At 40.7% G+C, this 14,924-nt stretch overlaps 1 protein-coding gene across 6 annotated transcripts in view; it reads left to right on the top strand.

Moving 5' to 3' along the window:
• The first annotated feature begins 10,977 nt into the window (after nucleotides 1-10,977).
• Arhgap44 (Rho GTPase activating protein 44) overlaps nucleotides 10,978-14,924 on the top strand; it is a 176,844-nt gene continuing 172,897 nt past the window's right edge. For all 6 annotated transcript variants that reach the window (XM_026390615.2, XM_026390612.2, XM_026390614.2 and 3 more), the window contains exon 1: nucleotides 10,978-11,391. In XM_026390615.2, coding sequence (XP_026246400.1) covers nucleotides 11,339-11,391 — 53 coding nt within the window. In that variant the 5' untranslated portion in view covers nucleotides 10,978-11,338. The remainder of the gene's footprint in view (nucleotides 11,392-14,924) is intronic.

Raw genomic sequence — 14,924 nt, 5'->3', positions numbered from 1 at the left:
ACCTAACTAACACAACCATAATCTACATTTATTGTAAATGGGGAAAGTTGCATGATTTGCCCAACGGCATATAGTAAATGATAGAACAAGGATTTGAATCCCAGTGAGTTCAGTAGGCTGTACGCCTTTCCCATACTCCACTTGCATGAGCAAGAATATTTCTGGGACAGATTGTAATTTCAGAAGAATGCGTCTGCTTTTCAGGCTCTGCAGAAGAGGAGCTTTACATGGAGACCAATGGATGCCTTGGGCTGATTAGTTAAAATGAGTCAGATGTAAAAGCCACTGGGGTGGATAAAGTAAAACCAGCATGTTAGGTGGCCCTGCCTTGTAGGGTCATCAACATAATCCAAGATGGCAGCAGGATGCTGAATGCATAAGTAGGTCAAGTCAAGTCCAAAACTTGTCGATGGGTGAGGAGAAGTAACAGGGGACAGAGGGAGGCTGTAGAGCCCCAGAGCCCCAGAGCCTAGGCTTCTAATAAGCAGGAACTCTGACATGAAGCTGGAATAACAATGGCCTAGAAGCAGGGATAGGAGCATGGAGGATTTGAACCCCCAATGCCAAATCCCAAGGAAATATGGAAAAGGGAAGATCAAAACAGCTTCTGTGTGAGATTGCTGCAGAAGTGATGAGACCCAGCTGTGGCTATTGAACATGCAGGGATAGTGGTCTACCATGGGCAGAAAGAAAATCTGGAGGGAAATTTGAGAGTTGGAACAATAGAAAGGGGGCAAAGAACTGGCATGCAGATGCAAGTGCATGGGACAAGGTAAGATCTTTTGGAGCTCACCACATGGACAGGGCCTAACAATCTCAGAGACAGGAGTCATGGCAGTTTTACTAGCCCACCCAACTACTAAGAGAATTAGCACCAGAAATCCATTAGTTGATGGGAGTGGAGGTGGAAATTCTCATGAAGAATCAACCACAGCCTAGATTGATTGTTTTGGGGGGAGTCCTTGTCCCAGTGAGGAGTCAATGAGAGAGAGAAAGAAAAAGAGAAGGGAAGGGGATGAGATTAAATAGACATGGTTTTGCATCCTGTGCTACCACTTATACAATTTAAACCCATTAAGCAAACTTCCCATGCCATAATTCTGGACATGGAGTGAACAATCCTACCGACCTCTCAGAATTGTGGTACAGATGGCTTGGATGGTATTTTCAACTGTCTCTGCCTAGTTCCTGACAAACAGTAAAACTCAATCATTCTTAGCTCTTTTTAATTTCATTAGCAATAAAAAAAGTTTATGAGTCATTGTGGAAGAAATATAAGGTGCTGTTGGGGAAGATAGGTCGGGCAATAGCATCGTTGGGAGAGTTGGGGAGGGAAGGTCTACTAGACATTTTGTTTGACACATGAAAGATGAGTTCCATCAGAGGAATTCATACGGATGAAGACAAAGAGATAAGTCATGTTGCAAAAAGTGGAAAGCATTTTAGGACAGTGCAGCTGAGGATGGTGGTGCAGTTAGCATGCAGAGGGTAGGACTGGGAGGGGCTGGTGTGATATCCCAGACAGAGGGATATTCAATAGCTACTAAGAGAAACAAAAAGACTGAGAAAGTGATAGAACAGGAGGGTGGGAAGCAGGGTTGTGAAGAGGGGAAAGGGAGGACTGTGGAGCAACTGTTGTTGGTCTCTGCAATCTTTCTTCTACTACAGTGCTTATAGAGGGTGCCTACTCAATAAAGATCTGTTTTTTGAAACAGAATATATAATATTCTCTTAAACTCATCTTTCTGCCCTTTGCCTGCGTGTATTGTCAAATGAGATTTGGATGGTGAACCAGTGATGAATTTCTTTGTTCCTCCAATTCCTGGGGACTTTTACTCCTTGCCCCAGGCACATATCCTATCTCCAGCATAAAATTCCCTAAGGGAAGGAAAGGGGTCTATGGTTGCAGGTCAGTAAGGCTTGGATCTTTGTAATGGAAAGAGCTGTGGTCGGTCCAGGCAATTGACTGACAGAGGAGCCAGCCCTAGAAGCATCTGTTCAACCACTTTTGAGGGACTTCTGGGTTCCCCAGGAAGTCTACTTGTTAGAGCATTTTTGACAGGTACAAATGAGTCACCTATAGTCTGGAGTGGCTTATAACATGTAGAATTATCTCCTAGCACTTGAAAGAAGCATGGATTTGAGTTAGGTGGGAAAAAAAATGCTTATGAAAAAGCCTTGTGGTCTATAATGAGGGTACATGCAACAGTGACCTATATAAACTGACACCCAGAAATAGGATCTGTACACAGGCTTCTGATCAGAGGACGGCAAAGAAAACAGAGTCCCAATTTAGGGAAAGGAGATAACTTTCAAATGATTAAGATCATGTTTTTGCTACTCAATAGAATGGCTTTCAAAATATAGAGTCCACTAATAGAAAAATACACCTGAGATTGTGGATTGAGATCTCAATCTACAATTCTTTCCCATTCCTAATGTGTTCGATGTTTTCTCTCTTGTACTTATTATATACATATTTCTTAATTGTTAAGTAATCCAATTTATCAACATTCTCTTGAAGATTAGAGTTTTTGATGTCATGTTTAAAAAAATCATTTTCTATTGCAAGGACATAAGGAGATATTTCTCCCTTTTTAAAAAAAAATTATTTCTTTTGGAAGGAATGATTTTTGAGTGGAATTTTTTGAAAAAGAGAGAATGGGTAATCGTTGGATCTTTCCAGTCATTCTATGGCTAGAAATGACTTTCTTTTGCCATTGTGAATGCCTGTTGGGCCAGATATAGACCTTTTGAGATGCACTACAATTACACTGTTGCTCCAAATTTTATTGGCATTGAGTGTTGCAGATGTGAAGCATGAGGCAAAGCAACCTTTCTTTCCCAGAGACCCATTTCTTTTCTCATGATAATTCTTATATCTATTTGGATTAATCTTTGAATATCAGAAGTTTAACCAAGACACATCTAGAGTTTTGTTCCCCCTTGAAGTAATGTTTTCTGGCATTTGGTGAATTAGTTGAATTTTGACTTGGGCCTTTCTTCAGCTCTGCAAAATGTTTTTCTAGCATTTTATGCTTATTTCTTCTTCACCATCATCTGCTCTGGTGCATCTATTACACGGTGATTTTTCTTTTTTGAATGTTCTGAAAAAGGATTCGATGTCTCTCTCTATTTCCTCATCATTTCATTGCATTACCTACATTTTTCCCTTTGAGATTTGAGAGCATTCTTCTGGCCCGTCTTCTAATGCACAATTTCCATTTTGGGGAGTGCCAAATCTGTGATTTCCTGCCTCTATTGAGTTTCATTAGTTTGGAAGTCATGTGTTTCTTATCCAAGAACTCCTTCTTGTTGAATGTGGCTCTTTTTCATGGCAACCAGCTCCTGTTATATTAAAGCAATGTTCTCTCAGTTTTCACTAAGAATACAAATTAGAATAAAAAAATTTATTTCCCTTACTTCCTGCATAACTTTTCCACTGGAGGCTTTCTTCTCTGAATTCTCAGATTAGTCTCTCTATTTTATGTAGGAAGTGACTATAGTAAAAGCACAAGCATATAGGTATGTATGTGTATATATACATATATACATATATCTCCATTTACCTATATGCACATGCACATATATATACACACATATATAAGTGGAGTTTTAGTTTTTATTTTTAAATTAAAGTTATTTTTAACTGATATACAAAAACATAAAAATTATACATGTTAATGGGGTAACATATGATATTTTGATACATATATAATTGTGTAAGAAGCATAGGCATTTGAACTAGGAAAAACCTAGGTTTGAATCCCAGTGCTGACACTTGAATGGTATTTATCTAAGCCCTCTGTGCTTTAATTTATTTGTTGAGTGTAATAAAACTCTAGTTATCCTAGAGTTCTTTTAAGGATTAAATAAGATAATGTATCTTAAGGTACTTATCATTGTGCTGGGCTTTATCATTTACTATTACCTCCATCATAATTGTCAACCATCATCACTGTTATATTGAACTACTCTTTTTTTTTCTGTTTGTTTACTCTGAAATATAGAGGTTTTGTTGGTCCAGATTTGGAGAGAGAGGTGGTTTGTTAGAGGTGGTGTTGGTATCCACTTACATTCCCCTGAAGGGTTTCCACACAGTAGAATCAGCTTGGCCAATCCTCCCCTCAAAAAGAAACAATCTATACCATTACCTGCCAAGATTGCAAATGGGAACTTTCTCTGATTCCTATGAATGACACCAAATTGCTCCATTATATTTGAGAAGTTATTTTAAAATGATGTTGGAGAAAGAAATGAGTTAAAACCAATAGATTTCATTAACATTTTGGTACCAAAAGTTGAATGTAAATTTACTACACATAAAGGAATTTAAAACATAACAGAAATGTTCACAGAAATGTGAATAGACTGTTGAATACTTCTAAATTTTGAGGACAAGGAGGGCTTTCTAAGCATTAAAACAAAGTCATAAAATACAAAGAAGAGAGGGATGAATTTGACCACATTAAAAATGTAAAATTCCAGCAAGGTGTGGTGGTTCAAGTCTCTATTCCCAGCTATTTGGGAGGCTGAGGCAAGAGAAATGCAAGTTGGAGGCCATCCTGGTCAACTCAGTGAGATACTGTCTCAGAGCAAAAAATACAAAGGGCTGAGGATGTAGTTCAGTGGTAGAATGCCCCTGGGTTCAACTCCTAGTACCATACACACATACACAATTAAAATTCCTAGAAGATAAAAACAAACATTTGAGATGTAAAAGAGAAAGATCAAACTAGAGAAAATGAGCCAGAAGATACAATATCATCACTATAATTAATGTGACTAAAGAGCTTTTCTAAATTAGTAAAAAAAAAATATGGAAACTCATAACCAAAAAATGGCAGAAGACACAAAGAGTTAAATAACCAACAAAGAGACACTATGTCCACAAAACATGTGAAACAATGTTTAATGTGATAAAAACTAATGTATAAGTTAAAATGATGCTATAATGCATTTATCATGTATTCATCTGGAAAGACTATTCAGAGTGGTAATACATAACACCTCATATAGGTCACAGTGTGAGGAAATAGCACATTTATACATTGTAAGAACATATAAAGGAACACAAAACATTTCCGTTTGTTATCTAGAGGATAATTTGTCAATACATAGAAGAAGCTTGAAAACATGATATCCATGGATGCAAAATTCTAATTCTTTAATTTTGATCTTAAAAAATTTTATGTGCAACAATTTAACCACTAACATGTTTGATTATGGAGATATTCAGAATAGCAGAAAACAAGAAAGAACATATTGACCTAATAACACTGTTTTAGCAACATCCTGTTTTTTGAAATACACTGATAAATTCTCAATGTTGTCTTGGTTAGTAAGAATATGAGAGGTTTTCATTTATCTGAAATTTCTAAATTTTGCTTCGGAATCATTAAAATGTATGCATATTTATATCTAGACAAATAGACTGATAGATTTTGTTTACTAACCTTTTATCAATAAATTTTCCATCTGTGATTGTGAGTGATCATGCTGATGTTCATGTGTTTGTGCTGGCTTTATCAGGTTTGATAACAGGGTTGGGTCAATTTCATGAGTTGGGAGGTGTTCATTTTATTTTTGTGCTCTGGAACGCTTTAAATAGCAGAAGAATTTTCTGTTCCTTGAAGCTTAGAAAGAACAAGATTCAGAATATTCAGAATCAGATTCTGAATATTCTGAATCTTGTTCTTTAGACTAGCATTCCCCATGGAACCATCTGGGCCTGATTACATTGATGGGTATTTTTCTTTGACAACTTTTCCAGTGTCTTCAGTGTTCTTGGTCTATTCATGCTTCTTACCTGTTTTTGAAACACATGTAACAATTTATCATGCCCTAAAAGAGTCTTTTAAAAAAAAAAGCAGGGGCTGGTGTTGTGGCTCAGTGGTAGAGTTAGCACTGGGTTCAATTCTCAGCACCACATGTAATGAATAAAATAAAGTGAAAAAAATAAAGGTCCATCAACATCTAAAAAAAAAGTAAACATAAAATTGCAAAGGTATCCTCTTATTTTTTTGTATGTGTGTCTATTATATCCTTTTTCTCATTTCTAGTTTTACATGTTTTAGCTTTCTTTTCCCCTTATTTCATATGTATTCACTTTTCTTTATTTTTAAAATAACACTCCTGGAATCAATTTGTTAGTTACTTCTCTGATTTTAGTTACTGTCTGTTATCAGACCTGCTCCAGAAGTGCTCAATTCTGGAGACAAAGATAAGAGACAAACAGCTACCTGCTGGTCTTTATGGCAGTGGAAGATGTGTTAAAAGACAAGAGGAAAATGTGAAGAGTCTGTTAGTGCATAGCTTGGAGGCACAACCTGTCTCTTCCACCTGTATGCTATTGGACTACACAAGACTATAGTAGTCTCATGGTCAAGACAAAGATATTAGGTCCGAAATACACTCTGCCCATGATAAAACCATTCAAGGGTATAGATCCAAGGAGGGCTGAAAATTGGAGTTAATAATGCAATCTACCATGCCCAAGATGGGAACATCTATCATTCTGTTCAAAAATTACCTTGGACTAGCAGATATGTTTTAATCATGCCAGTTTGATGCCTGCATTTATAAAGTTGGTTGGGATCCAAAAAGGACACAGACTCTTCTTCAGTAGTATTGTAGCCTTGAATTTTGTTTTTGTGCAGTAAACACTCTAAGACTTAGGAATATCTACATCAACAACCATTTATTGAGCAAATGGATTGATCAATTAGTTGATTCCCCAAAACTTACAGCTTAGAGATCTTGTACTATATAGCCTTACAAAGTAAGCAAGGAAAGAGTAGTCTGGAGAGGCCAAGACCTCAGATAGCCCGAGCTTGAATTCTAGTTCTGCTTTCATTCTTTGGCTGGCCCCTATATTCTGAATCTGGCTCTTTAGCACAGCATTGCCCAATGGGATTTTCTGTAAGGATGGAAACATTCTATTTTATACTATGTATACTATGGTAGCCACAAGCAACACATGATCATAGGGCACTTGAAATATGGTTAATAGTAGTTAAGGAACTGACTTTTTAATTTTATTTAACCTATTTTAAAATTAAATTTAAATAACCACAATGTAGCTAGTGATTCTTGGGTCTGACAGAGCAGCTCTAGTGAATGCATGCACTCAGAAAGAAGAGGCCAAAGCCATTCCTATTCAGGGCCTCTCAAGTGGCATATCAGATTTCTAAGGAAACTAATTTCAGATAAATAATACTATAGCATTGTTGATGCAAGCGAGAAGCCCATGTTTTGTTGTCGAAAGCAACAACAGTGAAGATCAGCAGGTACAGGAAGGTGCAGCCCTCCCATAGGTCACAGTCAGGTATATAAGAAATAAAGTTTTCCTTCTCCTCCTTTTACTCCCTTTTCTCCTTTTTTTTTTCCTTTGCAAATGAAGTTAACTTTTAAGTCTATTTTCTAAACAGAATAAATTAAATCCCAGGCAACTGGGGCTTCTTTATTATACATCTTTGCCATTGCTGCTTCCTGACCATCTTTGACCCTAACAACTTTCTTTTCACATCCATTTTTCAGGTACTTTTGTTGTAATCGTTGTGGCAGATGCACGCATGCGCATGCGTGCCTATACACACACACACACACACACACACACACACACACACACACACACAATCATTGCACTTGGCTTCAGTGCAGGAACCTTGGAGCTGCCACAGGACTGTGGTATAGACAACTTTACTGTGCCTTAGAAGGCAGAGGATCTCTGTGAGCTTGGCTACTCCTAGCTTAGTTTTCATTCATGAAGTGGAGGACATAATTTTATGTCTGAGTAATATAGCATTGTTGATGCAAGTGAGAAGTTGTATTTTGTTGAGTAATATTCTTTATAGTTGAGTAATATTCCATTCTGTGTATATGCCACATTTTCTTTACCCATTCATCTGTTGAAGGGAATCTAGTTTGGTTCCATAGATTAGCTACTGTGAATTGAGTTGCTATAAACATTGATGTGGCTGTGTCACTTTAGTAGGCTGATTTTAACGTCTTTCGGCCTATACCAAGGAGTGGAATAACTGGGTCAAATGGTGGTTCCATTCCAAGTTTTCTGAGAAATCTTCATACTGCTTTCCAGAGTAGTTGCACCAGAAAGAATGAAATTATGACATTTGCTAGTGAATGGCTGGAACTGTAGACTATCATGCTAAGTGAAATAAGCCAATCCCCAAAAACCAAAGGCTGAATGTTCTGATATTATATGCTAACACACAGTAAGGCAGGGGGAGATAGGAAGGAAGAATAGAAGTTCATTGTATTAGACAAAGGGGAATGAATGGAAGGGAGGAGGGATGGGAATAGGAAAGACAGTAGAATGAACTAAACATGACTTTCCTATGTTCACGTATGAATCCACATCCAGTGTAACTCTACACCTTGTTCAACTATAAGAATGTGATCCTAATTAGAATAAGTTATACCCTATGTATGAATAATATGTAAAATACCTTCCACTGTCATGGATATCTAAACAGAACAAATTTTTTAAAAAATGAAGTAGAGGTCAGATCCTTCAAAGTTGTCCAGATCCTTCAAAGGTTTATGATAGGTCTGCCTTCAGCTCACCTGCCTCAACTTAAGTATTGACCACATGAAGGGATAAGATACAAACTACTTTATTGGTGATACCTACACAGCAGTCAACTTGGACTCAATTATACTGCACTAAAAAACAACCCCTAAATATATGACTTAGAACAGCCAAGGTACTTTTTTCACTCTAACTGGATAATCTCTGCTCCATGGCAGCACCTAACCAACCCATTGTTGGGATTATGGTAGGGTGAAAAAAAGAACAGAACAGAATCATAGAGTGACTCTTAAAACTTTTGAATTTGGAAGTGGTATAAATCACTTCTATGGGCATACTCAATATATTACTCAGACATAAAATTATGTCCTCCACTGAATGAATGAATACTCATTGCCCAAAGAAAATCACATGGCTGATTTTGGTCTCAGTTGGGAACATAAAGTACAATTTTTTTGTATAGCAGCAAACAGATGAATTTTTGGACAATGATAGATCTACACACTTTCCTTTCTCTTGTGCTTCTCCATTTCCCCCATCAACAATTTCAACACTCCCCAGTCTGTGGGTTATTTTATCTTCTTGGTACTAGGAATATAACCTAGGACTTTGTGCATGATAGGCAAGCACTCTACCTCTGAGCTACATCCTCAGCCCAGGCTGTCGGTACTTTAGGTAGATAGTACATCCTTCATCATCAAATTAAAAGTCCAAAGCTCATATTCCTGAAGCTCAAAACTTTTTTTCCTTAAAAACTATATTTTCTTACACATGTTTCTGAAGCCTGGTTTGAAAGATCAAAAAGGTAGACTTGACATCCTTTTTCTACTTTTTATGCACTGTCATTCTTTTCCTGGGATAGGAAGGAGAAAATTCACTGGTTATTGTTAAGTCCAGGGTTAGGGTGACTGAAGAACTAATTTAAAAAAAAACCTTTATTTAATTTCAATTTAAATAGCCACATGTGGCCAGGGGCTAGTGTAGTGGATAACATAATTATCACCAGGAATAGTGTTGCTAAAAATCATATAGTGCCTTTAGCGTCTCACTATTATTTATGCATATAAAATCATTTTTAAAATATTAAAAGAATTTCAGTTTGTATAAACATTATATTGACATTATAGGCATAGAAATTAGTTAAAAAGCAAATAATTCCTTCACTTGTTAATTGGCTGGAGCTGCCTGACCTAATAAGCAGAGGCTAAATTCACAATTAATTAAAGATTTCATGTTCACTCAGCCAAGACATGCCTCAAACCATCTTTTGTTCAGCTGGCCAGCAAGATCCTTAGAGCCATATTTAGGACATCTTGCAACTATAATCAACATATGCAAAATATCCCATTTTGAAAAAATTCTCTCATTCATCAGAATAGGAGTTCTGTTGTAGGAATAGAATTTTTCTCTATTATGCTAATTAGCATCATATTTGTTGTCGATGAATGTGACAATATACTACACAGTAATTTATATGTAATTTGATTACTGGTAATTTAACAAATAGTTCTATTTCTTTGCTACCTAACAGGCAGCAGTATTACTCCATTAGAGATGAGAAAACTGAAGCTTAGAGAGTTTAAGCAATTTTCCTAAGGTTATATAACAGGTAGGTGGGAATTCTAATATAGGAACTCATATCAGTTTGACCCTACCACCCAACAATACCGTTATTACTTGATAAACAAAGTTAACATAAAACAGCAACCACCAATTTTTTCCTAAGGATAAAATACCTGAAGAAAGCCACCACCCCTTTCCAAGAGACAACGGATGCCAATCTGTTGCAGCTCTGGGGCAGCTGCATCTAATGCCACTTTGTCTTCTGGTGGTGGCAGGGTGGTGGGAATAGCTCTGGGACCAGAATCTAAGCCATATAGAAAAGCTGTCTCTGTCATGTTAGCCAGGTAAATACGTTGCCACTATGATTACATCTTTCTTCTATGTTGGTTTCTGGTTACTTCCCGGGTTTGGTGAAAATTAAGGCTTCTGGGATGCAATATTATGCGTAGTTCGAAATCTACCGTCAATCTCTGTGCCCCCAGTTTAACCCTGCCCAATATGAATGAGGTGACCTTATTAATAAGACACGTACACGCTAGCATAGATCTATCCCCTGTGAATTGGAACAGGATTGCCTCACATTCACCTGAATGCAATAAGAGACATGCTCATCCTGTTTTTTTTGCTATTGCATTCTTGGTTTGACTTTGTTATTTTAAAATAAATATATATTATATTGCATAATATAATATAATATATGTATATAATGTATATATACTTTACTAAAAATGGAAAAGCGCAAAGCCGGTGGCTAAGCCTCCTTCACCACACTTCACTGCCCTTGCAAACTTTGGACAGAGGAAAGGTGGGCACAAACTACAAGTCCCAGCATGCACGGCGCTCTCCGCACAGGCGCACGGGGACCACCCGGCCAGCCGGCCAGCTTGCCTGCGGAGACTCCCGGGTCCGCTCGCCGGCTGGGGTTGGGGGCTGCAGCCGGGGTGGACCCGGTCGGCGCCGAGGGCGGCCCCGGGCGTTGCTATGAGGGCATCGCGGCGCGCGTGAGGAGGATGCGGCAGGAGGCGGCGCGGCGGCAGGCGGAGTAAGCGGTGGTGCCCTCGGGAGGGAGCCGCTCGCGGGCCAGACGGCTCCCGGAGGCTCCGCAGTGCCGCCGCCGTTGCCGTCGCCCGGGAGGCTCCGCGCGGGAGCCATGTAACCCTGCGGCGGATTCCGGGCTGCTCCGTCCTTCCCCAGCTCCCGGGCGAGCGCGGTAGCGGGGCCACGATGAAGAAGCAGTTCAATCGCATGCGCCAGCTGGCCAACCAGACGGTGGGCAGGTAGGTCACCCGCAGGCAGGCGGGCTGGTGCGCCCCTGCGAGGCTGCATCCGCCGGGGCGCGCAGGTGATGGAGCCCGCCTGGCCTCCTTCCCTCCCTCCCTCTGGTCTCTCCTCGCAGTCCCTTCCTCCGCGCCGGCCCCCTCCTGGGCTCTGCTGGCCAGGCGCGACCCCTCCTCTCTGAACTTTCCAGACCCCGGAGTCCTTCCCACTCGCCGCCTGCCTGTCCGGGGCTCTGGTTGCCAAGCGTAAAGTGTGACGCATCCTTTACCTGCGTCCCCAGCTGCCCCTTCACCTCGTCCTCCCTGCCGTTCCCCGGGACTCCCTTCTCCCTCTGGCCGCGTATCTTCCTGGAAACAGGTGTTTGCTCTGATGGTGCTGGAAGCAGCGGAACCGCAGTCGGTCTCCCGGTCTCCCGAGATCCTTCCCCTCCCTTGCGCCGAGTAGAGGGGTTGCTTTGGGGTCCAGGGGAAGTGTTGGGCCTGATGGGCCTGCCCCTCCCGCCGTGTTTGTTTTCAGGGACTATGGCAGTACGAGATTCTGGATCACTTTTCCTGGCCAGGTTTCTTAAAGCGTTTGGTGGTGGTGGGGAGAGGATGGAGAGGGGGAGGGTAGGAGGGAAGAGAAGGTGCTGGTAGGCATGGCGCTGCTCCTTAGACTGATTTCAGTGGAGAGAGAGAGAGAGAGAGAGAGAGAGAGAGAGAGAGAGAGAGGCTGCAGAAAGGGAGGTCGGACTCCTTTGGAAGATGAGGTAAGCAGAAGCTCCAAACCAGGTAGGAGAGGGGGACAGAAAACCAAGGCCCCTTGAAGCTGCTCTCATCATGGTGAAAATGGGCTGCATCTGGGCCAGTGTCTCCAGGAGCAGCTCTGCGGGATGCCAACATCTATTAAGGTTACATAAGGATTCTGGTGGGTCTCTTCCAAAGCCAGACATTCTCCTGAACACAGGAATATTAGATAGAGGGGATTTTTTTTTTTTTTTTTTTTTTTTAATGGTGCTTCAGCTTCTGGGGAAGGATTTCCCATCGATGCTGTGGCAAAGGAATTTAGGTGTGCAGTTCTAAAACAATCTGAAAGCTAAGAACCCAGCCTTGGGTGCAATTCAAGTGCAAGCTCAACACATGGAGGGCTCTCCACTAGGTTTACCAAGAAACAAAATACCTTTCTTGGGTGGGAAGTGGAGCTTGAACTGGCATCTAGTAGGGTGGGGGTGGGGACTTCCCTGGGGAATAGGGGACATCTAAACTCCCATCCAAGCATACTGCCCTAGTTACAGTGGGCATTTGAGGGCAGGGGATGCGGTGGCTTCTTATGCTTCCAGGGACTCCAGATGGTTTCCAAGTAACAATGTCTAAAATTGACTTGGATTCGTTTTTTCCTTTCCAAACACATGTGCTTTAACATGAGGGGGAATTTATGAATAGCAGAGGCAGATTAGCCCAGATTTCTGGCATGGTATTGCCACAAATATAGCCTCACGTGGACTCACTTTGGTATGTTGGATGCTGAGATAGTGTTTTCCTGGTACTCATTGGTTAGCGAATAACAGTCAAGGTGACCAGTCTTTAATGTCTTGGCTTCCCTAGGTCAGTACAAATCATTCACATATCACACCAACCAAGTGATTGGGAGGTTCCTGATTCTAGACATGGGTTGCTGTTTTCTCTTGCTCATGGGATTTCTGTTCATTGCCAGAATGTAAGTGTTCATAGGGTGTTTATACTTTTTCCCTGGTCTCCCTGAAACATGGCTCTTGATTTTTGAGCCAGGGTATACTACCTTTACTCATGTCCATGGAGGAAATGAAAAAGGGTGAGGGGAAATTAGGTTTTAGATAAAGTGGTCTGTCTTACTGATGGCACCTTCTTAGAAGTACAGGTAGCTGGTCATTCGGAGGTGTTTACTACTTGTTTTTTTGTGGGACTCCGCTGAATGAATTCTGTCTTTCTCCAATGGCGCCTGTTATGTATGTCATGGCCCAGGTAAAGTGACAACCAGCCTGGATCCATTTTGATGAAATTTAGAGTAAACCTGTAAAGCAAGTGTCAGTTCATGCACCCTGTTGCTTGAAAACTTCCAATGGAATCTCATTCCATTTGTCGTTCCCAGTCTCTACGGTGGCCCTACAGGACCATACCTGATTTGCCCCCCCCCCTTGTCTTACCATGCTCATTCTGTCCCACCCTCTTCTCATCTCTGAACTCCAGCTACATGGCATTCCTTGCTCCATACGCTGAGCCCATTTTCATGTCAATGCTTTTATTCTTGCTGCCTTCCTTTTTTCCCTGCATGGCGAATGATGTGCCCCTCCTAGATGCCTTTTCTCCATTGGTCCATGAGGATGAGTGAAGGGAGCAGCATTTCCTTTATTCTATTGAGAGGGCTGTGAGTCATGATCCTATGTGCATGGGAGTAAAAGGGCCAGAATTCACTTCTTAATTTCCTCAGTCAGTCGAAGAAGCCTTTAGGATTGGAAGTTGGGACTCTAGGTGTGGAATTTTAAAGCACTTTGTAGAGTTGCTTTGGCGCATCACTTGACTCTCATCCTTGTGTGTTTTGGAAGTGGTGACTTCTCCCTCTCTCTATGAGAAGACTAGGAGGTGAACTTCAGAGTGGACTTTCCTTGTGGCTTTTTACTTAGATCACCTTTGATCAGTTGAAGGTTCCAGAGGAGTTATTCTGAACTGAAAACTGCTAGGGATTGGCCCAAGTCACTGGAACAAGAGAGAGTTGCCCTATTTAAATGTAGTCTGTTGAGTTACTCCTGCTTTCCCCTTAATGCACAGGTCCAAGAGTAGAGAGGACTTCAGGGATGAAAAAAGTTAATAAAACTCATTGGATTTAACTGCAAAAAGTTTCTTCTTCTCCTTCATCTACTTCTGCAGTCTTTGTACATGTTCCTTCTTGGTTTGAACTTTCACCTCTGTCCCTCTACTTCAGTCCATCCTTTGGGAAGGACTTCTTGGCCACCGTCTGCCTAATGGTTAAGAGCTTAGGCTTTGGCGTGGGACATACTTGGTTTGCTGCTTGCTAATCTTAAGTTTACCTCATATTAGTTTCCTTTTCTGCAAAATGAGACTAATAAGGATTGCACTGTGGCAATTGTGATAATGATGGTGAGGTTACCTCCGAAATGTGCCACACAGAGTATTTAGCACCAGGAAGCTAGAAGTATCTTTGGGCACGTGTTCTAACTATTGGATTATGTGCACTATGGCCTGCGCATATCCATTCACTCAATAAATATTTATTGAGTGCCTACCGTGTGCCAGCCACTGCTCTGGTTCAGGGAATATTGCAGTGCAGAACAAACAAAATCCCTGCTCTCAGAATCTGCATCCTGTTTATAATAGTTCAATTATGTCCTAATTTTTACCATTTTTCATTCATCTTCCTCATTAGACATTAAACTTCATAATGTGGCTCTTTCGTTAACTTATTTTTCAGTTGCCAATGAATTTCAGAGAAACTACTATGCACCAAGTATCAGGACAGTGTCCCTACCCCTAATCTTTTGATGAGGTTCATTGTTCGT

Source organism: Urocitellus parryii, chromosome 7 (genome assembly GCF_045843805.1).
Source record: "Urocitellus parryii isolate mUroPar1 chromosome 7, mUroPar1.hap1, whole genome shotgun sequence".
Classification (NCBI taxonomy): domain Eukaryota; kingdom Metazoa; phylum Chordata; class Mammalia; order Rodentia; family Sciuridae; genus Urocitellus; species Urocitellus parryii.
This window is presented reverse-complemented; position numbering and strand designations above follow the sequence as displayed.